At 56.2% G+C, this 22,662-nt stretch overlaps 10 protein-coding genes across 10 annotated transcripts; 4 read left to right on the top strand and 6 right to left on the bottom strand.

Annotated features, from left to right (window-relative positions):
* Positions 1 to 535: 535 nt before the first annotated feature.
* PHSY_002568 (hypothetical protein) lies at positions 536 to 1,465 on the bottom strand (the record flags this gene model as incomplete). Its single annotated transcript, XM_012333192.1, has 1 exon — positions 536 to 1,465. The coding sequence occupies one exon, from the start codon at positions 1,463 to 1,465 to the stop codon at positions 536 to 538; it is 930 nt and encodes a 309-aa protein (XP_012188582.1).
* Positions 1,466 to 2,453: 988 nt separating this feature from the next.
* On the top strand, positions 2,454 to 5,543 carry PHSY_002569 (hypothetical protein; the record flags this gene model as incomplete). The annotated part of the gene is made up of 1 exon (XM_012333193.1): positions 2,454 to 5,543. The coding sequence occupies one exon, from the start codon at positions 2,454 to 2,456 to the stop codon at positions 5,541 to 5,543; it is 3,090 nt and encodes a 1,029-aa protein (XP_012188583.1).
* A 55-nt stretch (positions 5,544 to 5,598) lies between these two features.
* On the bottom strand, positions 5,599 to 8,521 carry PHSY_002570 (hypothetical protein; the record flags this gene model as incomplete). The annotated part of the gene is made up of 2 exons (XM_012333194.1): positions 5,599 to 7,760; positions 8,431 to 8,521. 2 exons carry the CDS (start codon positions 8,519 to 8,521, stop codon positions 5,599 to 5,601), a joined length of 2,253 nt encoding a protein of 750 aa, XP_012188584.1.
* A 404-nt stretch (positions 8,522 to 8,925) lies between these two features.
* PHSY_002571 (hypothetical protein) lies at positions 8,926 to 10,794 on the top strand (the record flags this gene model as incomplete). Its single annotated transcript, XM_012333195.1, has 1 exon — positions 8,926 to 10,794. The coding sequence occupies one exon, from the start codon at positions 8,926 to 8,928 to the stop codon at positions 10,792 to 10,794; it is 1,869 nt and encodes a 622-aa protein (XP_012188585.1).
* A 327-nt stretch (positions 10,795 to 11,121) lies between these two features.
* On the bottom strand, positions 11,122 to 11,493 carry PHSY_002572 (hypothetical protein; the record flags this gene model as incomplete). Its single annotated transcript, XM_012333196.1, has 1 exon — positions 11,122 to 11,493. One exon carries the CDS (start codon positions 11,491 to 11,493, stop codon positions 11,122 to 11,124), a length of 372 nt encoding a protein of 123 aa, XP_012188586.1.
* Positions 11,494 to 12,521: 1,028 nt separating this feature from the next.
* On the bottom strand, positions 12,522 to 14,153 carry PHSY_002573 (hypothetical protein; the record flags this gene model as incomplete). The annotated part of the gene is made up of 1 exon (XM_012333197.1): positions 12,522 to 14,153. One exon carries the CDS (start codon positions 14,151 to 14,153, stop codon positions 12,522 to 12,524), a length of 1,632 nt encoding a protein of 543 aa, XP_012188587.1.
* A 929-nt stretch (positions 14,154 to 15,082) lies between these two features.
* Positions 15,083 to 17,806, top strand: PHSY_002574 (cortical actin cytoskeleton protein; the record flags this gene model as incomplete). The annotated part of the gene is made up of 1 exon (XM_012333198.1): positions 15,083 to 17,806. The coding sequence occupies one exon, from the start codon at positions 15,083 to 15,085 to the stop codon at positions 17,804 to 17,806; it is 2,724 nt and encodes a 907-aa protein (XP_012188588.1).
* A 111-nt stretch (positions 17,807 to 17,917) lies between these two features.
* On the bottom strand, positions 17,918 to 18,579 carry PHSY_002575 (hypothetical protein; the record flags this gene model as incomplete). Its single annotated transcript, XM_012333199.1, has 2 exons — positions 17,918 to 18,457; positions 18,547 to 18,579. The coding sequence occupies 2 exons, from the start codon at positions 18,577 to 18,579 to the stop codon at positions 17,918 to 17,920; spliced, it is 573 nt and encodes a 190-aa protein (XP_012188589.1).
* A 1,256-nt stretch (positions 18,580 to 19,835) lies between these two features.
* PHSY_002576 (alport syndrome) lies at positions 19,836 to 20,543 on the top strand (the record flags this gene model as incomplete). Its single annotated transcript, XM_012333200.1, has 1 exon — positions 19,836 to 20,543. The coding sequence occupies one exon, from the start codon at positions 19,836 to 19,838 to the stop codon at positions 20,541 to 20,543; it is 708 nt and encodes a 235-aa protein (XP_012188590.1).
* A 363-nt stretch (positions 20,544 to 20,906) lies between these two features.
* Positions 20,907 to 22,378, bottom strand: PHSY_002577 (likely thioredoxin peroxidase; the record flags this gene model as incomplete). The annotated part of the gene is made up of 3 exons (XM_012333201.1): positions 20,907 to 21,513; positions 21,606 to 21,762; positions 22,360 to 22,378. The coding sequence occupies 3 exons, from the start codon at positions 22,376 to 22,378 to the stop codon at positions 20,907 to 20,909; spliced, it is 783 nt and encodes a 260-aa protein (XP_012188591.1).
* Positions 22,379 to 22,662: the final 284 nt, after the last annotated feature.

The following is a 22,662-nucleotide window of genomic DNA, read 5'->3' on the forward strand; positions in this document are numbered from 1 at the left end:
ACGCACAGAAAAGTGATTCAAAGAATAGGCGGCTGATCGTCTGGGTGAACCGATGGTCAGGAGAATGATGCAACCCTATATATGCTCGAGTCCGCAAGCGGCCTGTCTGCTTTGTCAGATGAGCAGTGCAAAGCTCAGTTCACGTGCTGCGCTGCTCTCATCGATCCGAGCCTAGCTGTCTCGCAAATGGCAGCTCAGGCAATGCGTGCGAGAGACCACGACGAGACGGATCGTGGCGGCGTTAAACGAGAGCTGTCGGTGGACGTTCAATTATAGAAGCTGCCCACCGCTGAGCTTTCGGCGTAACCGACAGGCCAATCAGCTGCAGGCTGTCGTTTCGCAAAGACGAAAAATCCAAAAGAGAACCAAAGCCTATTGTTGAAAAAGTTCGCCGTGATAATACAAAGAGCGTGATGTCGACTTGCGATTGTCGGAACTATCCGAGTCCTGTATGTGCAAGACCGTGCTGAGACGAGTGTCGCAGTGCTAGCTTGGGCTTGTGTTGAGAACTCTGGCCTTCGTGGTCAGTTGCGCATCAGTCGGAAGTCGGCTTCTGCGAGGCGTTCTCACGCCTCATTTTTGCGATCCTCTCGCGGATGACTTCGAGACCGGGCAATTCGCCGTTGACGGTGCCAAAGATGGCGTCGCGGACACGGGCGCTTCTAGTGTCGAGCCCTTGACTGCGGTACCACTCGTTTCCACCGGGAGTGATACGGTCGAGGTGAGTTAATCTCTCGGCGCCAGAGTATCTGCTGCTGTCAAGACCGGACGAGGAGCCAGCGCCGGCGGCATGGTCGTGTCGTCTCTGGTACATGGCGATGTCGGCGTCGGTAAAGTGGTCCAGGCCGGCAGCGTTGTTCTGCTGCGACGATGCAGCGCCCTTGTTAGGCTGGGATCGCTTCGCTGAGGATAGGTCGGCTGCGGCGGCTTCCCTCTCTCTGCGTGTGAGGAAGGTCGTGCTGGTAAGGTCCGATGCAAAGGAGTGGATATCCTTGGCGCGGCTAGACGCCAGCTCTTCGGTGTTGCCGAAGGCGGGAACGGAAGCAGCACGCTGTGACTGCTCGCGTGAGAATTCGGACAAGCCTCTGGGAACAAGGTTGGGAGATCGTCGGGAGACTGAGTCTGTGTTGAGGATGGAAGAGTAGATTGTGTTGTCGAGCGCAGACTCCCACGAAGCGGAGGCGGAAGCCGAGCTCTGCCCGGCGGACGTGGCCAGAGAGGATTGCTGAGGGCTCGGAAGGAACGACGGAGTGAGGTGGTACATCTCGACAGCCTTGCGGAGGATGTCATCCTTCTTCCTCTTCTGTCGCCTGTTGTGCTGCTTGGCCCTTGGCGAGCTCGAGGACGACGAAGCGATCGGGTTGGAGGAGGAGCATGCCGGGCTTGTTCGTGAGACGAGGGACGCGCTGCTCTGCGAGAAGGCGCGAGCGGCACCTCTGTGCAGGTTTCGGATAGGAGCCGACATGGCGTGCGAATGTCGCCGTCTGTGATGACTAGGGCGAAGGGAAGAAGCAGATGATGGTTGCGGGAGGGCCGAGTGCAAGGTGTTGCTGGTGCAAACGGCTCCAAGCGAAAAATCGCAGCCTTCCGATTGCGCACTTCTGGCTACCCGACTTTCAGACAATTTCTTCCAAGCATCAGCGTGACATGTGCTTATCTAAGCAGACAGCCTCCTGTTCTCGGACGGCCCACGCTCAATCTACGGATATCAAGTCCAAGTCCCATCGCTAGATATCAGAGCTGCAGAGATCGTCCATGGTATAGAACCTGCACAAGATACCAACGGCAGTGATGAGAGGCGGCACCATGGTACGATGATGGAGACAGTCAAGCCCCTGTCTCAGCTGAGCGAAAAACAGAGCCGGCAAGCTGCAACGGTGAGCAGAGACGACAAGCATGAAATCTGACAATCAATTTCGCAGCAGAACAATTTTCAAGCTCAGCGAAAGGCTCCTCACAACGCAGCGTCGCGTCACCGATGTTGGAGGGGGAAAAATGGAACCAAAACGCCCCTTTCTACAGCATGCCCCTGGAGTTGATGATTGATTTTTGGTGGATTTGGCATGAGAAGTTGAATGTTTTCGACGTCGGCGCGGTGTTGGTCTCGCGCGTCGAGCCGTGTGATTTTTGAAAGTGTGAACCCTGAGAATAACAAATAAAGTGATGGGATTCGAGCACAGCAGCACAGCAGCATGGCACAGCTCAGCACAGCTTTGGTGCAGCGGACATTGTTTGCATGAGCTGCTGCCGAAGCTGCAAGAGTAGCGTAAGTTACCTGCTGTGTGTGCTCGCTTGCTTCTTGCTCTCCACCATCTTGGATCGTATCACAGCCGCTCGATCTACATCGTTGCTCATTCAAGAAGCTTCGCCTCGTCAGGCCCCACCTCGCTACCCGGCCAGGCACGTCAGCCTGAAATCCCACCCTCGAGATGCCGGTTCAAGAACCCGTAGACATGTCGTCCGCCTGGCTCGCTCATGCTCCTCCGCCTCCGCCCTCCACCGCGGTCCGGAAACCACGCAGGAGCTCATCGTACGAACCCTTGTCCTTTCAGAAGGGCAGCACCGTGAACGACTCGCACACACGCGGCGGCTACCTTCCTCCGAGCTCACACTCTCCAGAGCCTCCAAGCTCGCGAAGATCGTCTGTCAGCGACCTCAAGGAGGCAGCTGCTTCGTCCACCACGCCTGCGTCGCCCATCAAACGAGCACGTTCCAAGGTCACCTCTAATCCGGTTCCACCAGCGCCAAGCGCATTCTACAATTATCAGCATCAGCTGCAGCAGCAGCAGCACCAGCAGCTCTATCATCGCCAGCCGTCGCCGCAGCAACAGCAACAGCCACAGCAGTCCGCTCATGTAGCACAGCACTTGCCCTATGCTGCCGCCACAGACCCCGCGTATGCGCAAGCACAACAACCCATACCCACCTCAGTTGCCATGGCACACAGCTACTCGGACCACAACTCGGGGTCTAGCTACGCCCCCTATCCAAGGGAGCGTAGGGACAGTGCTCCCGTCATCTCTTACTCTCAGACAGCACACGCAAGCATCTATGCGCCGCAACCGCCGCCCTCGAACGGTGTTTTACCCGTGCATCCGGCCGCATACGATCCCACCGCCGCTCCAGCACCTGCCTCTGCGTACCCTTACTCTGCCGCTCAGCCACCTGCTAGCTATGCCATGGTGAACGGAGTGCCCGCAACGCATCTTCAGCACGTACCGACGCACTCTGCAGCAATCTCGCCGCATTTGACCCATTACGGCGTGACGCCTCGGCAACAGCAGCAGCCCTGGGTACCAGCGCCCCACGGCCAAGCACCGTACCAGCAGGCGGCATCACCCGCTCAGTATTCTCCCATCACATCGCCACCTCTGCAGCAGCCGTGGGAACATCCTGGTGCAATCGTGACGTCGCCTCAGCAAGCAGGCATCGCCTTTCCTGTCTCGGCGGGTGCACCGATGTCCCCTCTGCCACCGAACGTTCATGTCCCTCCGCCGATGCACGTCAGCTCTCCGCCCACGTCTGCAACATCACCGCAACCACCGTACGTGAGCGAGCTGAGCAGACAATCCACTGCTTCCTCCGTCGGCTCTGTTCGCAGACCACTGCCTCAGCCTACGCGCACCTCGTCCAACCCATCGGCACCTGGCTCTCCCATCACGGGCCCCATCGGTCTCACCAATCGCGCCAGTGTCCGGCGAGACCTTCCTAGACCACCTTCGTCGGGCTCACCCGCGACTGTGTCTGCAGGGTCCAGTTACGTTTCATCCAACCTGGCCAGAGCATCAGATCCCAGCAGTCCAGGATCGCCCGTCGCGGGGACCACGTCCCGTCTCCCCGCCTCGGCGCTGAATCGGACCGAGAGTGTGCGTCTCGCAGCCGAAGCCCTGATGGCCAGAGGCGTTCCGCAAAGACGTCCACTCCGCAGCGCTCTAGCCAGTACCACCTTCTCGCCTCCTCTGCCACCGACAAGGATAGCGGCTAACCCTGAGCTTCCTGCCAGCCAGAGCGAACCCGTCGCACCTTCCAACGGCACTCCCACACGCACCGTGCCGCAGCAGTACACCGATTCGCCCACAACAGCTGTGCAAGCAGCTCATCGAGCCAGCCAAAGCGCCGGCTCTGCACTCAACCGATCCATCGACGCAAGTCCTGTGCGCGCCCGTGCCCTTCCGGAGCCTGTTTCAGCACAAACAGCCGATCACACACCAGCATCGGCTCCAGCGCGTTTCCAGGATGCCCCTGCGCAGGGTCCTGTTCCGGACGTTGTATATGCACAAGCACCACAGTCGCAACCTGCACGTCGTCACGAGCCTGCACGCTATCAAGATACAGTGCAGCTGGTCGACTCGATGGTCAACATGTCGGTGAGCCAGCACGATACCGCACCTGCATCGGCTGCGCCTGGTGCAAGCACGACGGCTCCCAGCATTCCCGTGTTCAGCTTTGATGCTCCGGAAGAGGAGCCGGAGAAGCCCAGGCGTCGACGCGGCAGTAGCGTTTCGCGAGCTGGGCCACCTCCCGGTCAGAAAATGATTCAGCAGGCTCCCGCGTCGGCCGTTGCAATGCCGACGATCGTTTTGCCTGGAGACGACGACGATGGGTCTGCAGTGGGACCCTCGATTCAGATCTCCGGAGCCGACGAAGACGATGCGTCCCCGAACGCAGGGCCGATGATCTCTGTTACTGCGGATGACGATGACGCACGATCGCAGACGAGCACCGGATCAAAGGGCCCTTCGATCTCGGTGTCGTTCTCCGCTGAGCCGTCTGCCAAATCGCAGCGTGCAGGTACAAGTCACTCTGCCTCGACAAATGCTTCTCCGCATCAAGGTTCAGCGGGCAACGGTCGTGTCTCGGCGTCGTCCGTGGGCAGCGGAGCCGGGTGTCAAGGGTGTCGCAAGTGGATCGCGGGGAAAGTGGTCCATGCGCTCGGCACTACCTACCACCCAGGATGTTTCGTTTGCGCTCACTGTTCCGAAGGACTCGAACACGTTGCCTTCTACGAGCACGATGGTCTACCCTATTGCCACTTCGACTACCACGAACTCTTCTCGAAACGGTGTTTCCACTGTCGTACGCCGATCGTCGACGAACGGTACATCACGGTGTCGGACGAAGAGCTGACTGGGTCGGATGGGGAGACCCACGAACGGTGCTACCACGAGCTGCACTTCTTCTGCGCCAACTGTGGCGATCCTTTCCTCGACCCCAAAGCCGCAGGTTCAGCAGCAGGCAGCGATCCCGCTCTGATGACCGCCGACGAGAACGGAAAAGTCAAACACGGTGGGATGGAGTTCATAGTGCACAAGGGGTATCCGTATTGCGAAAAGTGCCATGTGAACCTGCACAAGCCGAGGTGTAAGGGTTGCAAGAAGCCGGTACTGGGGGATCTGATTAGTGCGTTGGGGGGTAAGTGGCATCCGGAGTGTTTTACGTGTAGTAGGTGCGAGAGGGTTTTTGAGGATACGGTGTTTTTCGTCAAGGATGGAAGGCCGTATGATGAGGGGTGTTACAAGGTGTTGCTCAGGAACATGGTGTGAAGGAGTGGGCAGAAAATTTGTATTTCTAGTGATAGCAATGGTAGACGACGATATGTTATTGTGAGGGAGAGGATTTGGTCAAACCGTACATTCGAAGTAACTTTTCAGCTGCACCTTGATCTTCGTCCACGCCTCTCAGTGGTGCAGGAGATCCGAACAGCGGGTCCACTCCTGAACCCTGTTTCGGGAAGGCAATGACGTCTCTGATGCTTTCCGTTCCACAGAGGATGGCCATGAGACGATCGAAACCCAACGCGATACCAGCGTGAGGTGGAGCCCCACAGTCCAAAGCATGCAGCAGATGGGAGAATCTCGCCTGTTCGGAATAATCGAGTTGGAGGATTTCGGAAAAGACGTGTTGCTGATGTTTGCGCGAGTGGATTCGAACGGAGCCGCCGCCGATCTCTTGACCGTTGAGAACGAGGTCGTAGTGCTGACCTCGGATGGAGGCGATGCTGGAAGGGTTGTGGGCAGAGGAGAGGAGGAGTGGGATATCGGAGGCTACGGGAGCGGTGAATGGATGGTGTGATGACTGCCATCGTGTGGAAGCAGTGGTGGACGAGGAGGAGGAGAGGGAGGAGAGGAGGTTCTTGTCGTCATCAGCGAGTGTGAAGAGGGGGAACTCGGTGATCCAGGTGAACGCGTCGGCGTCAAGAGTGAGCAGGCTCTTGGAGCATAGAGCGGCGGCGAGAAGCTTGCGTACATCTCCTAATGCGGTGCTGCCACCCTCTGGTGGATTCGGTCGCATCGAGACAAACACATCGACCGGCTCGGATGAGTCCGCCTCTCGCGACTCAGACTCGATCGCAATAAGCAAGGTCTGAGCGAGGTGTTCGACGTCGACTTCGGAAGCGGGAAGATCGTTCTCGAATTCCTGACCGAGGAACAAACGCGTCAAGTTGCTCTTCTTGAGCAGCAGCGCGGCTAACTCGTGAACGTTGTCCTTTGATGAGATGCGGAAGCGTTCGACTTTGCCTTTGAAGGGCGAGAGGAGGCTTTCGAGTTCCTTTTTGGACAGCGAACCGGCGGCGTGATGCTGGTACGGCAAGATCTCGAGGCTAACACGCGATGCGTCAAGATCGGGAAGCTCTGGCTCAGACGAAGATCTGAAGCCTGCAGAGATGTCGTGAAGGGAAAGAGCGTATCGTAGGTCGGGCTTATCTGATCCGTAGCGCGTCATGGCTGTCCAGTAGGACATGACAGGGAAGCGATCGGGCAAGGCGCCTCTGCCGGCAGCCTCCCAAATGCGCTTGACCAGGCCTTGGATGACGTCGCGAACCTGGTGACCGCCGATCCTCCACTGACCTGAAGCATCGCGAGGATCGGCATGTTCGTGCGCTGCATGTGACGATGGCTGCTGTGCCTCTGCAGCCGTTTCAGGTCCACCACTGACAAAGCCCATCTCGAGGTCGATCTGAGTGAACTCGGGTTGACGATCCTTGCGTCCGTCTTCATCGCGGAAACACTTTGCGATTTGGAAGTACTTGTCAGTGACTCCGGATGCTATCAAGAGCTGTTTCGGCTGCTGCGGGGATTGTGGTAGGGCGTAAAAGGAGGGTTCTGCCGAGTTGTTGGCAGTAGACGAGGTTCGAGTGGGAACAAGGAATTCGCGAGCGCCTTCGGGCGTGGATCTGAGAAGTATGGGAGTTTCGATCTCGAGGAATCCGTGGTCATAGAGATGGTTCCTGACTGCATGTGTGATACGACTGCGCAGCCGGATATTTCGGGCGAGCGATGGACGTCGCAAATCCAGATATCTGTACCGAGCACGAAGCTCGCTCGAGACGCTGTATGCATGAACGGAGTCGGATGGCTGGAAGGGCAGATCTTTCGTAGCTGGATTGAGGAGCATGAAGCTATCGGGTAGGATCTCTATCGCGCCGGTGGACTGATCTGCCTTGGAATCTTGCTTTGGTCGCAAAGCCACTGTTCCACTGATCAGGATGGCGCTCTGCAAGGGTATCGAAGAGAGATGGTCGAGGAGATTGGGGCATGCGTCTGTTGGTTGTACTTTGAGCTGAACACTACCGGTGTGGTCGAAGAGGGTGAAGAAGCCGAGCTGCTTCGACACTTGTCGAGAGGACCGCAGCCAGCCGGTGAGAACGACCTGCTGCTGATCGTGCGAGGCCCTCAGCTCACCGCAGGTATGTGTGCGTGTCGGGAAGGCACCGTAATGCGCATCATTGTTTGCGCTATTCGTTGATACCTCGAAATGCGCTGGGGATTGACGCCGTGGACACGATGAGAACGGTCTTGAAGGTCCTGCCACAGCGGAAGACGTTGCCTGTGTGCGAAAGTGTGTTTGGGATGCTTCTGTTGATCGGGCACAGCGAGGGATGCCGCCGCAACACGGGAGGTAGGCCGAGGCTGCGTTGCGATGCGCTCGGAGGGCGCGCAGACCGCTTGATCTGGTTGCAGGTGTGAACATGTGGGATGGCGATGATGAGGGATAAGGAAGAGGACCCTGCACTACTGAGCAGCAAGTGGAGCAGGACAAGGCGAGGAGGAAGGCTGTCAAAAAGGTCGCATTTCTTCTTGGCGGAGAGGGGATCGGGTGAATCGGGGAGGGCTATCTAGAGATGTGACGCGGGAGAAGTGCCAAAGTGGAAAAGAACGTTAAATTGAGGAGAAAGCGAAAGCGCGTCTTTGAGTGTCGCGGCGAGCGATGGATTTCACAGAGTGTTTGAGAAGCAATTGCTTCATTCCTTCGTGCTTTGGTTGCGCTTCTCATCCTTCGATCGCACACATCACCAACCGTATCGGCTATCCGCACCTCGCTCCCATCCTTCGACACCACATCGGTCGCACGAGAGGCCCAGATACTATCAGCGACGCCGCCGCGAATCTGGGACTGCTGCCTCGCCGTCGATCGGTCTCGAGCTCGCACCAGATACGAACCGACATAATGGACCGTCCACGTCGGTCCGCGCGCCAATCGACATCGGCACACCAGTCTCCGGCGCCCGCATCGATACCATCCGCATCTGCTGCTTCCTCTTCACACGCGTCCGTCGTTACACCCGCAGCTATGGCCAATGGCGTTTCAAGCTCTTCGCGCTACGAAGCTACATCCTATGCTTCGCCCGTTGCGTATCCACAACCATCAGCACAACGTCCGCAGTTCCATCAAACGCCCTCCGCTTCGAGCAGCGGCTTGATACAAGGTCAACACCAACACCTGACCATGCATCCTTCACAACCCTCCTTTGGAGCATCTGTCAACATACCAGCAGAGCCGCAGGTCATAAGCCAATTGCAATTGCAAGCGCTCCCACATACTCACTTCATGGGTCGAGGTTCCGCTCCTATAGCTCCGGGCACCCCTTCTGCCCCGCTCAGACCATGCGGTACCGCAGCATCCGCTCCCACCATCCCGCAGGCAATGTACAGCACCTTCCCCGCGCGCATCAAGGCCGGAACCACAAACCTCCTCCAGTCCATGCCTCAATCCGAATGGTACGACCCATCCGGCAAACCTCTTGATCCCTTCAGCACGCCAGGCCATGACCCTTCCGGTGGTTCCACACCCTATCGCTCCTCCCGCGCCAGTGGGCGCAGCAGACGTGCCGCTGCCGGCTTCATTCGCTATGCCGAAGCAGGCAGCTCAGACGACGAGTTTGAAGAGGAAGTACCAACCGAGGATGAGGCTGGCTCGCGAGGTCTCAAGCGAGGTCTCGAAGACGATGCCGAACAGGACTCCTCCCGCGCCTATCTCGGTCTGCCACCACCAGCTTCCAAAATGATCGCAAAGCGTGTCTTCCACCGCACAAACCACGTCTACCACACCGACGACGATCTCGCGCGTCAAGCAGGCAAGAGCGAAATCTTGGTCCCCATCAAGATCGATCTCGAGGCCGAGCAGTATCGCATCAAAGACTCTTTCACCTGGAACATGAACGAGCGCCTCATCTCTCCCCACCACTTTGCCAAGCTTCTGCTCGAAGATCTCGATATCCCCGTCGAGCCCTACGCTACCCAGATCATGAACATGATCAACCAGCAGATCGACGATGCCACTGGTGTCGCCGACATCGAGATGGAGCCTGCCGCGGGAGGAGTCTGGGCATCTGCACGCTTCGCCTCCAAACAAGGCGAATTGGCGCTCCCCGAGTCCGAACGCAGCCAGTACGACCCAGACGAAGAGGCCACAAAGGAGGGGCGTCCATGGAACTGGGGCTTGGAACGAAGCGATGAAGAGCAGCGACGATGGCGCAAACAGATGGCGAAACGACTCGACGCCGGTCAAGGCCTCGGTGACTTTGAAGACGATCTTCGCGTCATTGTTGATTACGAAGTCCAAATACTGCGACACATGCTCCGCGATCGACTCGAATGGGATCTCTGTTCTCCTCTCACGCCCGAATCCTTCGCAAGGAAGCTCTGCGACGATCTCGGATTGTCCGGTGAAGCACAAGCGCTCATCGCCAACAGCGTACGCGAACAGCTCATCAATCACAAGCGTGCCGCCCTCGAGTTGCAGCTAGGGGGCAGCGGAAGGGTGTTGAAGGACAAGGAGAAGGAGATCGAGGCTGCCTGGGCCGAATTGCATGCCGAGAAGCTCGAGAAGCAGCGCAAGAAGCTCGAGCGTGGTGATTCCGAGTCGCAGATGCCGTCGGCTGATGGTACGGGTGTCAACACGACGCGCGAGCCGTCGGTTCAGCCCGCTGCAGTCGCGGATGATGGAGAAGATCAAAAGTCGACGATAGCTGCTCAAGAGGGAGTGGCGAGTGCGACGGACGACGCTAAGGAGACCACTGAAGCGGCAACACCAGCTCGAGGCGAAGACGGCGATGACGACGAAGAAGATGTCGAGACGTTGCACCTCACCGCCACCGCCACTGCTGCACCTACGCGCGAAGGCACCTCTACGCCCGCCATCCAACCCACACCCGTCGTCTCGACCGCGCCCATCCCCGCCACGCGTTCCTCGGCGCGCATCTCCAACATGCAATCCGACGCCACTCCCGGCACTTCCACCCCCCTCGCTTCCGCCCCCGCCTCTGCCCCCGAACCCGCACTGAGCGCATCGCAACGTCTCCACAATGCCACCTATACGGTGAGGGAGATCCTCTCGCGCGGCCCACGACCGCTCGACGGCATCTGGCGCGATTGGCTCGAATCACGCGAATTCGGTCCGCTGCTGGAACGACTCAACGACGACGATCTCGAGAAGTTGGAGGAGGCCAACATCAGGGCGTCTAGGCGCAACAGAAGGGAGGCTGCCAGAAGTGGTGGTAGGAGAAGACGATGAGCGGATCGCAACTATGCCAGGTTGAAAAAGAGATGCTCAATGCAAAGCCCATGAGAAAAACAAAGCCACGAATGCGGAATGATGAGGTTGCTTGTTGAACCGCCATGCAAGTTTGTGATCGAACTGAAGTGGGTGACCACAGTCTTTTGACAGGTGCACTGCGTGTGGAGAAGATCATTGTTTGTTCGGGTTCACATTAGATTATGGTTTGTTGGGCATGGGGGGAATAACATGAGCATTCGAGGACTACAACATCTCCCCTGTGTTTTCGTCTTCAACACCAATCTCCCTGCTTCTTCACCTTGTGTTTCCTTGTGTTGAGGGGTATTAACGACCACCGAAACCGGCACCGCTACCCTTGGACGTAGTGTTTTGACCCTGCTTAGCGTCGTTCGTCGTGCTGTAGGCTTCCTTCTGGCTAGCCGCCTGCAACTGACCGCGTTCCAAGATGTGCGTAACGACGTCGACGTCCTTGTGCGAATCGAAGACGGTTTCGAGCTGCTGTTTTGACGGTCTACCCATGATCCCCTGAGCACCGGTTCCGGTGTGGAAAACATCGAACGAGTCGACCACATCCGCGAGAGGGATGGTCTTGTCACCTTTGATCCAGGCCTTGTACTCCTCGGGGTTGACGATGACCATGAATTCGTCGGTGGATTGCGAGTCGGGTTTGTAGACTACTTTGTGGAATTGCTTCATGGTTGCGAAAAAAACGAGAAAAGGTTTTGCGGAGAGGATGTAAATAGAAAGAGAGAGTGAAAGGAAGTGGTTGTCAATGTCGAGGGTGTTTGAATGTGAGTTGTGATGGTGATGGTGATGGAGGATGGAAAGCGGGAAAGAGAGGGAAGGGTTAAATAGAGCTTGGCTTGGGGCTGAGTTGACAAGCCTGTCTGGAACGAGGCACATGACGATGGAAACCGCGCTGGATGTGGTCCGTTCGCCTTTTCCCTTGCCAACTCTAACTCCACATTTTTGGCGACACACAAGGGTGACGAGCACTCACGCGACCCACAACTCGCTCTCTTAGGCATCTCATCTGTGTTTGAAATTAGCTGCAAGACGTTACGCTTTCGTGCAGCAACAATCCCAAACAAACCAGCTCTCGGTTGCCTCTCCCTCAAGCCGCCAGGAGAGTATGCTCTAAAGCGAGTAAGTGATCGTCAACCCCGTTTCGGCATTGCCGAACGACGAAACCCTGTGGAATACGTCGGGAGAGCTTTATTGCTCTAGGTCCGAAACTCGCTGTCTTTGCCCCATCCGAATGTTGTACCGTAGCGCCATCCAATCCAGGCTTGACAATGTCAACTCGAAGTCAGCTGCTTCCTTCTTCCACATCACCCTCGCGGAACCCTGATCCTCGTGTAGTGTGCAAGCCAATGCAACGACAATTGTCGACGGCGATGTGAACCAATGAGCGAGCCGCTCTGCAACAATTGACGCAGTGTCATTCGACCGGCAGCACGCGCAGTGACGTTGTGTTTTTTTTCGGAATGACCTGCGTCGAACCCTTTTTTCTGCTTTTAAAGGGCCTTTCGATTGGCTTCTTCTCTTGCAACACCTTCTCGTGCGTTAACACTTACTCCGCCACTAACATCATCCTCGACGCCTTCATCTTGTGTCACTCGACACGCACACCGGACTTGAATGTGAATCGAACAGGGGGGGTATATCATTGACAAACAGACGAACACGACAAGTACTTGAGAGAGCAACAGAAGAACCATGCATTAGTCGATGCTGAGCTTGGACGAGGATCTCCTATGCCTACTCGAACCACCTTCCTTTCCACCATCGGCATTCTCCTTATCACCCACTTCATCTCCATCTCGATTCTTGCCCTCGTTCTTCTTGGTCGGACTAGCAAATGGATCCGGACCGGCATCGTACACCCCACTGACGCGTCTCGACGCAGTACCCATGGCAGCCGCTTTACTCAACGGACCGTTGACGTCCTCCTCGATGATGCTGAGTACCTGTCGCAATCGACCTGCTGCGGTCGCTTCTGCAGCTGCATCGTTTCCCGCCTCATCCGATGAGACGATCTCTGGTGTCGGTTTCGTTTCAGAAGGTGCGGTAGGTTCGCGGGAAAGCAAGTCTTCGAAATCCATGCTTTCCGATCCAAACAGTCCACCAGTCGCGGTGTTCGGCGAATCGCTGGTAACCGCGGTCGTCGCTTCCGAGACAGACGACAAGCCGAGCAGCGAATCGCGTGCCAAGTGAGTCGGACCGTTGAGTGCCGCCGGTTTGCTGCTGGAACGTGCTTTGGGCGTTGCGGCGGAAGACCCGCTCGAAGCAGCTTTGTTCTTCGGCGTCGAGGCCGATGGTAGCTCATCACCACCACCAGCGCGGGTAGGTGTGTTGCTGGAAACCTTCACCCCTGCTCTCGTCAAACCTTTGCTCGGTGTGGACGGAGACATGATGTTTGCCGGCAACACGGTTTTCCCACCCTCTTCGCCCACATCTACATCCGTGGCGCTAGTATCGTTCCCCCCGGTCGTCGTCGCTGCCTCGGTACTCGTGTTGTGCAGACTATTCGCACCCGAACTGATCAACGAGATCGGAGGCAAAATACTGAAAATCTCCCCATCCGTTTTCGCAGGACCATAGCTTCCAAATGGATCCGGGATCGTCGCCAACATGGACTCCAACACAGGATCGTTCAACCCTTTACTGCTGATCCTCTCGCTGATCTCGATCTGCGACCTCACCACCAACGCAACCTTGCTCTCGATAAACTGCCAAACCTCCTGCTCCGCCTCCAACACCTCGATGTAGTAGCTCGCTTTGAGGTCGTCGATCGCATCCACGTGGGACTGAAGTTCAGCCAAAGCTCGACGGAACGAGTTGAGATCGCGTTCCTTTTTCCTACCGGCACGGTTGTTGCGTGCTTCGGCTTCCTTGAGTTCCTTGGATTTCTGGGAGACCGCCTTGTCGTGCGAAACTTGGCGGTCTGTGCAGGCGGAACGGTAGGTGTCGTAGTGGGAGAGGAGCGGGATGGAGAAATCCTTCCAGAAGGTGTCGCAGAGGAGTTGGAGGTAGTTGCTCTTGAGGAAGTGGAGACCGGAGGCAGCTTGCAGACCGGGGCCGGATTCGTGGGCTCCCTTGACGCGAGCGCAGGCTTCGAGCGAGCAGGCAAAGTCGGAAGAGGCTTTGGCCATGGACAGCATGGTCGAGGTGTAGGCCTTGGCCGAGGCGAGCAGCGATTCGTAGGCAGAGAGCGAGGTTCGCAGATCGGCGCGGGTGATCAAAACCGAAGGTCGGGAGGGAAAGTCGAGCGAGGCACGGGTTGTTGTTGAGAGTGATGGCGACGGTGGAGCTGCTGGGAAAGGGCTGTTTGCATCGTGATGACGCATTGGCATCTGTAGAGAGCGTATGGAGTGTGGTCGAGGCATGGTGATGTGTGGTAGAGGGAAGCTGTGCTCCTGCAGCCTGCGATGGAGTCGAGATGGTGGTGGCAGACGATCAAGAAGGAGGACAGGGACGAGTGTCGAGTGTTGCTCTTCGGCTGTGTTGACAGCGGAAAGCGAAACAAACACGCATTTACCATAATTTACCGGTCAAAATTAACGCGTGCGTGGGGTCTCTTTCGTTTCTGTTTCGGTCAAGCCGAGCCGCGGTGTCCTGCCAGAATCAAAGCTTGTTGAGAAAGGGGCTTATTCCAGAAAGGCACAAGCGGTTGCTTCGGATCTTTGCTGCTGCCTCTGCCTCGGTGTGCGTCGCTGTCGGGCCTGGCTGTTCCTCAATTCGGTATCGCATCCCAAGGCTGCTGTCGCTCATGCCAGTTGGTGAAAGGTGAGCCAGACGAACACCGTCCGAGACTGTTCCGAGAGATATGATGGGACCCACGTGCGCACGTCGCTCTCTGACTTTTCCCAGACAGCAAAACTTCACCCAGGGACTGCGTGTATTGCCGCAATATCCCAGTTCAACCGACCATCGTACATCGAATGCTCGGCATCCAACTAGAGTCGGATCGCTTTGCCTCTGCATCTACGAGGTTGAAGCGCTGTGCATACTTATCCGCGGCGATATTTATATCAATCCCTGCTTCTACAGCTGCACTCCGTCTTGAGCCGCATACCTTTTTTTCGATTTTCGGATTTCATGAACTTTGTTTTGTGGAATTATGGGTGCGCACGTTCGTTTTTCTGTCTCAAATTTGTGTGTGAAGACGACATCGAGACATCTTCTCACAAACTCCACTTCTTATCATCATCACCATCGAAGCTTGTCCCTCCCCCGTTTACGCTCGCCAAAGATGGAGAGGATCCAGCTAGGCGTAGCCGCCATGGACCGCAAGGCCCGCAGCAAACCCATGCAGAACATCCTCAACCGTCTCATCAGCACCAAGGAATTCGACGTCACCATCTTTGGCGAAAAAGTCATCCTCGACGAACCCGTGCAAGATTGGCCCATCGTCGACGTCCTCATCTCATTCTTCTCCACTGGTTTCCCGCTCGACAAGGCCATCTCCTATGCTGATCTGCGCAAGCCTGTGCTCGTCAACGATCTGCGTCTCCAGCAGGTGCTGTGGGATCGTAGAGCCGTGCTGGCCATCTTGGATAGTGTAGGTGTGCCGACGCCGAGGAGGTTGGAGGTGGATAGGGATGGCGGCCCGGATTTGGAGGATGTGATCATCGAAGATCTGAAGCAGAGGGTGGGCGCGGATTTGAGGAAGGATAGAGAGCCCAAGGAGTGTAAGATGGACGGCTACGATCACTTGGTCATCGGCGAGAGGAAGATTGCAAAGCCGTTCGTGGAGAAACCAGTTTCGGGCGAGGATCACAACATCCACATCTATTTCCCCAAAAACAGAGGCGGTGGTGCCAGGAGGTTGTTCCGCAAAGTAGGCAACAAGTCGTCCGAGTACGATCCCAATCTCGTCGAACCTCGAACCGACGGTTCCTACATCTACGAAGAGTTTATGGACGTCGACAACGCCGAGGACATCAAGGTCTACACCATCGGTCCACACTTTGTCCACGCCGAAACCCGAAAGTCGCCCGTCGTCGACGGCGTCGTCAAGCGAAACCCGGACGGCAAGGAGATCCGATACATCACCAAGCTCAGCGACGAGGAGATCAAGATGGCCACATCCATTTCGAAAGCCTTCAAGCAAAACATCTGCGGCTTCGATCTGCTCCGGGTCGGAGGCAAGAGCTACGTCATCGACGTCAACGGCTGGAGCTTCGTCAAGGGCAACGACTTCTATTACGACAAGTGCGCAGAGATCCTCAGTCGATTCTGTAAGAACAACGTCGTCCGAAGACCTATCGGAAGCTCTGGGAGCGGGATGGGAAGTTCGAGTCCTCGCGAACGCGAGAGGTCCGCTTGGAATTTGAAAGCCTCCGTCACTGTGTTCCGTCACGGCGATCGAACTCCGAAACAGAAACTCAAACGATCCTTCAAACCCTCCGAGACATGGGCTGCCCCGCTGATCGCGCTGCTCCAAGGTCGACGCGAGGAGATCATCCTGCGCACGCAGCTCGATCTCGTCTCCACCGCCGCCTCGGAAGCTCTCTCCCTCCCCGGCGCCAACACCTCGGATCTCGAACTCATCATCCAACTCATCAACCGCAAGAAGGACCTACCCGGTACCAAAGTCCAGATCAAGCCCAGCTTCGACAAGGACTCCGGCGACCTCTCCAAGATGCAACTCATCATCAAATGGGGCGGTGAGTTCTCCCACGCCGCTCGTCACCAAGCCAAGGATTTCGGCAACAACATGCGCAAGGATATGATCATCATGAACGCCGATGCGCTGTCCAACTGCACCGTCTACACTTCGAGCGAGAGGAGGGTCACCGCTAGCGCCGAGATCTTCGCCGCTGCGTTTCTGGACGAATCGAGCGGGGAAAAGGAGATGATTATACGCAAGGATTTGTTGGACGACAGCAATGCGGCCAAGGATGTGATGGATGTGGTCAAGAAGAAGTTGAAGGCGTCCTTGAGGCCGGATTCTCCCGAAGCGGGGAACGTGCCGGATGATTGGCCGGAGGATCTGCCGCCACCGGCGAGGTTGGCGCTGGACATCGCTGCGTTGCTGGGCAAGTTGAGGGAGGTGATGAGGTCGAACTACAAGACGTTGGGTAAAGGGATCGATCGTGTTCAGACGAGATGGTGTACGCACGAGACACCTGGGCTCTTCCGAGAACGCTGGGAGAAGCTGTTCAACGACTTTGAGGAGGATCCACACGATCCATCGCGATCGAGCGAACTGTACGACATGTTGAGCCACGATGGCCTGCACAATCGACAGTTCATCGAGACCGTCTTTTCGGATCCCGCGGTCCAGGATTCGGATCTGGACAAGAAGCTGGTGCATCTTCACGAGCTGTATCGGAAAGCGTTGGCGTTGTTTTCGTTCATCTGTCCGAGGGAGTACGGTATCACGGATTCGGAGAAGGAAGAGATTGGGTTCCTGACCAGCATGCCTCTGCTCAAGAACATTGTGGAAGATCTCAAAGGAGCCAAGGAGTCGAAGGGTATTTGCAGTTTATACTTTACCAAGGAGTCTCACATCCATACTTTGCTCAACTTGGTTCTCGCTAGCGAACTCAACGTGGTCATGCCCAAGATCCCTGCTTTGGATTACTTCGCTTCGATCACGTTCGAAGTGTACGAACGCAACTCCCCCACCCCCCTCACCACGACAAGCTCGAACAACAGCTCCGCCTCAAGCATCGCTTCCACCACCTCGGTGCAGCAACAGTACTCGCTCCTGATCAGCGTCTCCGAGGGAGCACACTCTTCCAACATCCTCTCGATCAACCTCGACGCCCGACACGCCCTCACCCCGCTCCCCCGACGTCCGCTCACCACACACATGGACTTCGACGACGCCATGGCCAAACTCGAAGCCCACTCGAGCAGAGACAGCAGGGTAGACAGAGGTATGGTCGAAGGATCTACCGTATTCTTCGGTCAGGACGATCCGGATCGTCAGTTTATGCCGATCAAGAATCGCAGGGATAGTGTGGATACCGATCAGAGTTCGGTTCGTCACGCCTGATAGCATTGTCAAACGTGTATTGTAGTAGAATAGTCAATCAGATTGGAGGAATTCCGGAGTGTATAGAAATACATGCATTTGTCCGCTAGATCAGCCGAGGAATTGTCTCGTTTAGAGGTCCTTGGCTTCCTTCTTCAACTTTCCGAACTTGGCGGAGCCGTAGTTCTGCCACCAGATGCTGGCGTTGAGGTAAGTGGCGTAGACCATCCAGCCGACGTAAGGGACGGCCAACCAACCAGCGGTCTCGTCGACATCCTTGACGGTGTTAGCCCAGAGACCTACGGTACCGGTGAGAGCGCCGATGTTGACGAGGGCCAGACCGACGTTACCAGCGCCGAAGAAGAGGGGCGACCAGAGGGCGTTGAGACCGAGCTGGATCCAGTAGAGCGAGAGGGCCTTCTTGGCGGTGTCGCGGCCGAGACCGGGAGGGGTGCGGTCGAGAGCCTTGACGGTCAAGTGGGAAGCCCAACCCATGGAGGCGTAGAGCGCAGGCCAGACGATACCATAGTAGCTCGAGGGAGGGTTGAACGAGGGCTTCTTGAGCGACTTGTACCAGACGGAGTCGGCAGAGTAGTTGGACGACTTGGTGGCAAAGCCGTTGACGACGCCGACCGCAACGGGGATTCCGACGGCGAGGATCGGGTTGCGAGGCTGTACGACAGAAAGTGGAGATTTGTGCGAGAGGAAGGGTCAGCATGAGATTATTGAGAAGGGGAGGATGAGACGATGCTAAGACTTACAATGTCAATGAGGAGTCCTGGAAGGTTAGACATGTTTGCGATGGTTTGATCTCGAATGGAGAAGAGTCTCAGGTTGTGGTTGGATGGAAAGGAGCATCAGGTGCAATCGCGTTGGCTCTAGACGGCCCGCTATTTGTAATCCAACCGGGGGACAGGCAGAGGACAGAGCTTCACGGGCTGCCACGATCCAGGGATGCAGCCAGCAAAGGATCAAGCCAGGGCTTGAATCAGGGTCACAGCGAGACATGGCCCGCGCAGATCATCAGCATCGAGAGCCACATTTTTCACAACTGGCGCGTCTGTGCTGTGTGTGTGTGTGGAGGCATCCAACGCAGCAACGCAACTCGGGGCACGTTGACAGAGGGAAACTGCCCGAAATCTGCAAGGCGTGCGGACACGTTGTGTTGGTCTGCATTTTCCGAACGAAGCACGGCGCGAGGTCAGGCCTGTAGACAGCGCAGACTGATGTCATGAAATCCGGTCACGGAGAGAGCCGCACAGACTCGTCTTTTTTGCGCCATGCTAGCTACCGGCCGAAGCAATGTCTTCGAGACCAAACAACCTGGTTGCAACACTCGCGACCATGTGGTCTTAAGCAGTCACTGACAACATTGGGAACCAGCTGGTATCATTGGATCGACGTTTGCGTTGATCGACAATTGCAAGTACGAGTGTTTCGACAGAGGATCGACCAATGCTGAGTGAGCATTCTAGCATGGTGCAGCGCTGCTGCCCCAGCCATCAGTATTTCAAGTACATCTTTTTCGGTTTGAATTTCCAAGTACTTTTTTTCCACAATGGCTCAACTCGAGTCCAAGAAACTGAGCTTCGGAAGCGCTTATCTGGACGCAGGGTCCACCAAAGACGGCGCTTTCCAAGGGCAGCTGTGCTCGGACCTGTCAGCTCGTTGCTCTAAGTGGGTATCTCTCCCTCTCCCTACCAACACCAAAACACCCTTTTTCTCTGCATTTGAGTTCTCAAGACCAGTCTCGTGATCATCGCAAGTAGCTCTACTGCTACACCAAGTCCACATTCGACCCGCCTGAGCGTCGTTGTGAGCAGGCATCACCCGTCGCTACCATCAACGTTGTTCGAACGAGCGACGTCCGCTCTACGTCGCCTCAGAATCGCTGCAGCCCACTCTACCGTGCATGATCCATACGCCACTGTCTACCGGACACACGTCAAGCGATAGCAACATCTGCATCTCGTAGCATCATAGAGATTTTTCACCAGCCTCAAATCAAACCATCATGGCACCGTCAACCTCCTCCTCGTCAGCTGCCCAGATGGAGCATTGCTACTACTGTTTCATGGTCATCGAGCAACGTTTCAATCACGGACCCAGCCAACAACCTACTCCTCCTTTCAAAGACGATGACCAAGAGTACCCGCTCTTTGTCACCTGGAACATCTTTCCGCACAACCCTCGCAAGTCTTCCTCTTCCCCAACGCCTCGTCTCAGAGGTTGCATAGGCACGTTTGAACCCTACCCGCTCGCACAAGGGCTCGCCGAATATGCCAGCATCTCGGCATTCAAGGACCGTCGCTTTTCCCCCATCTCGCAGTCGGAACTTTCTCGGCTCGAATGCGGCGTCTCGCTGCTCACTGGGTTCGAGGAGTGCGACGACTACCTCGACTGGGAGGTGGGCGTGCACGGCATCTACATCCATCTGCCCAACCCTGCAACAGCTCTCAAGATGGCAGAAGACAGTGCCAGCTCTTCGAGTGGTTCTGGTGCCAGCACGCCGGCCCCTGCCTCCAAAAAGTCTCGTTTTGGAGGTCCGAACGTGTTGACCGCTACCTACCTGCCAGACGTGATTCCCGATCAGGGTTGGACGAAAGAAGAGGCCATCGATTCGGCGATTCGCAAAGCAGGGTACAATGGCAGGATCACGAGCGATATAAGGAGGTCGTTGAGGGTCAGGCGCTATAGATCCGAGAAGGTGCAGTGCACGTATGACGAGTACGTCGAGTGGAAGCAGGCTCGTTCTTGATCGTTCTTCCCGCACATTCTCAGGGGCGTAGTTGGACATAATCTTCCCATCCCGTTTTTTCCGCTCGCACAGCATCGAACGCATTTTTCGTGTCTCCTGTCAGCACTCGGTCTTGTTTCGCGCATCTCAGCATTGTTGTTTCCGCTCCATCATCCTTTTGTCCGCCTTTGTTCAGTTCTTGCATCATGTCTCACGTAGTTCAAAGCATTCGTTTTGTTGACGATTGAGACTGTGGACGGCGCGATCTTGTGTGTCGGGCTTTCCGAGGTGTGTGAAATGTATCGGTTTGAGATTTAAAATCGACAGAGTCGAGCATGGTCGGCAGCTTTCCTAGTGACAGAAGCAAGGTGAAGTTTTGGAGGATCAAGCGGTAGCCGAGGGGTCCTTGGTGAACCTGAGGTAAGGCTTGACGGTCTCGTAACCAGGGAAGAGTTTCTCGGCCTCCTCGCCCTGTACGCTGGGGTGAACGATGACCTTGTCGCCCTTCTGCCAGTTGACGGGGGTGGTGATTCGGTACTTGTCGCCGATCTGAAGGCTGTCGATGACACGGAGGATTTCGTCAAAGTGACGACCGGTGCTGGCGGGGTAGCTGATCTTGAGACGGATGACCTTCTTGGGGTCAATGACGAAAACATCACGGACGGTGAAGGGGATACCCTTGGCGTCGACGTTGGTGGGGTCTAGCGCATCGAGCATGTCGTACTCGGTGGAGACCTTTCGGTCCTTGTCACCGATGATGGGAAAGTTCACGGAGGTGTTGCCGACTTCGTTGATGTCCTTGATCCAGCGATCGTGCGAGGCGATGTCGTTGGCGGAGAGTCCGATGATCTTGACACCGCGAGCGGCGAATTCGGGTGCCTTGCGAGCTACCTCACCGAGCTCAGTGGTGCACACGGGGGTGAAGTCATCAGGGTGCGAGAAGAGGATTCCCCACGAATCACCGAGATACTCGTGGAAGTTGAGAACTCCGCTACAACACAGCAGAGAGCGAAAGAGAAAATCAAGTGGTTAGAACAATGTGTCTTCTAAGAGGCGTGGAATCAAGGATGCAAGGACACTTACTGAGTGGTCTCGGCGGTAAAGTTGGGTGCAACGGATCCAAGACGAAGGCCAGGCATTTTTCGTATATGAATATCAAAGTGGTGATGATGGTTTGAAGAATCGAAACAGTGAAGCGTAGGAAGATCTGGAGCTTCTTGTACTTTGTCCGCTCTGACGTCTGACGATCCCGTCCAGACCCTTTCCTCAGCCAAGAGCCGGAGCTGCCCGCCACAGCTTGCATGCAGCCCGTACACACAAAATCTCATTCCAAGCACAACATCTTTCTTCGACGCTTCCCCAGCGTGGCGACACCAGAAATTTCCAGCCACTAGCTGCTCAGCTTAGGTACGTGGGGAAGGCGGTAGAATCGCGGCGTTAGAAGAAACGTCACGCTCGGACCGCTTTCTGAGTGCAAAGTGCAGGGTGGAGATAATGAGTAGATGCACGCTTGCAGCTGGAGCTCATTTTGACACCACCGGCTGCGCGAATGGCATCTTGGCCGGCGTTGTCAGGGACTGCACACCATTTCATGCATCGATGGCGTGATTCACTTGGGGTGCGAGAGAAATGTTGAGAGCCTTCAACTAACATTGAGTGAAGTCGATCAAAGCACCGACGCCTAAGTCACGTGCACTAGCATCTACCAAACGCGTGCCTCGGAAAAAGAGCTGGAATAAAAGAAAGAGAGCTCATTGCACGGTTGCCCACGACTTTTCGCTTTCCGTTCAGGGTCCGACCATGTGAAGGTCGTCGAGATCTAGAACCTGAAAATAACCTCGAACGAGCGGCTCCATTCGATTGGGTCGCGAGTGTTCCGACACCATTGCATGGGAGCATACAGTTCGAGTTCAGCTGCGTTCCCCGAAAAGCCAGAAGGAGACATTCGCATCCCGCAGAAAGAGCCAAAGTAGGAGTGGTGGTGGCTTTGCTGCGGTTGCGGCTCCTCGCGCGGAATAGGACCTGGGTGTGTTCGCTCGACCGCCACCAAGTGTTTTTGTGTTCGACTGAACGTCTATGCTTCCTTGGCAAGATGTGATCGTATGATCGCAAAGTGTGGCTTCAAAAGCTGATCCAAGTC

The sequence above is a fragment of the Pseudozyma hubeiensis genome (assembly GCF_000403515.1).
Source record: "Pseudozyma hubeiensis SY62 DNA, scaffold: PHS25, whole genome shotgun sequence".
Lineage (NCBI taxonomy): Eukaryota > Fungi > Basidiomycota > Ustilaginomycetes > Ustilaginales > Ustilaginaceae > Pseudozyma > Pseudozyma hubeiensis.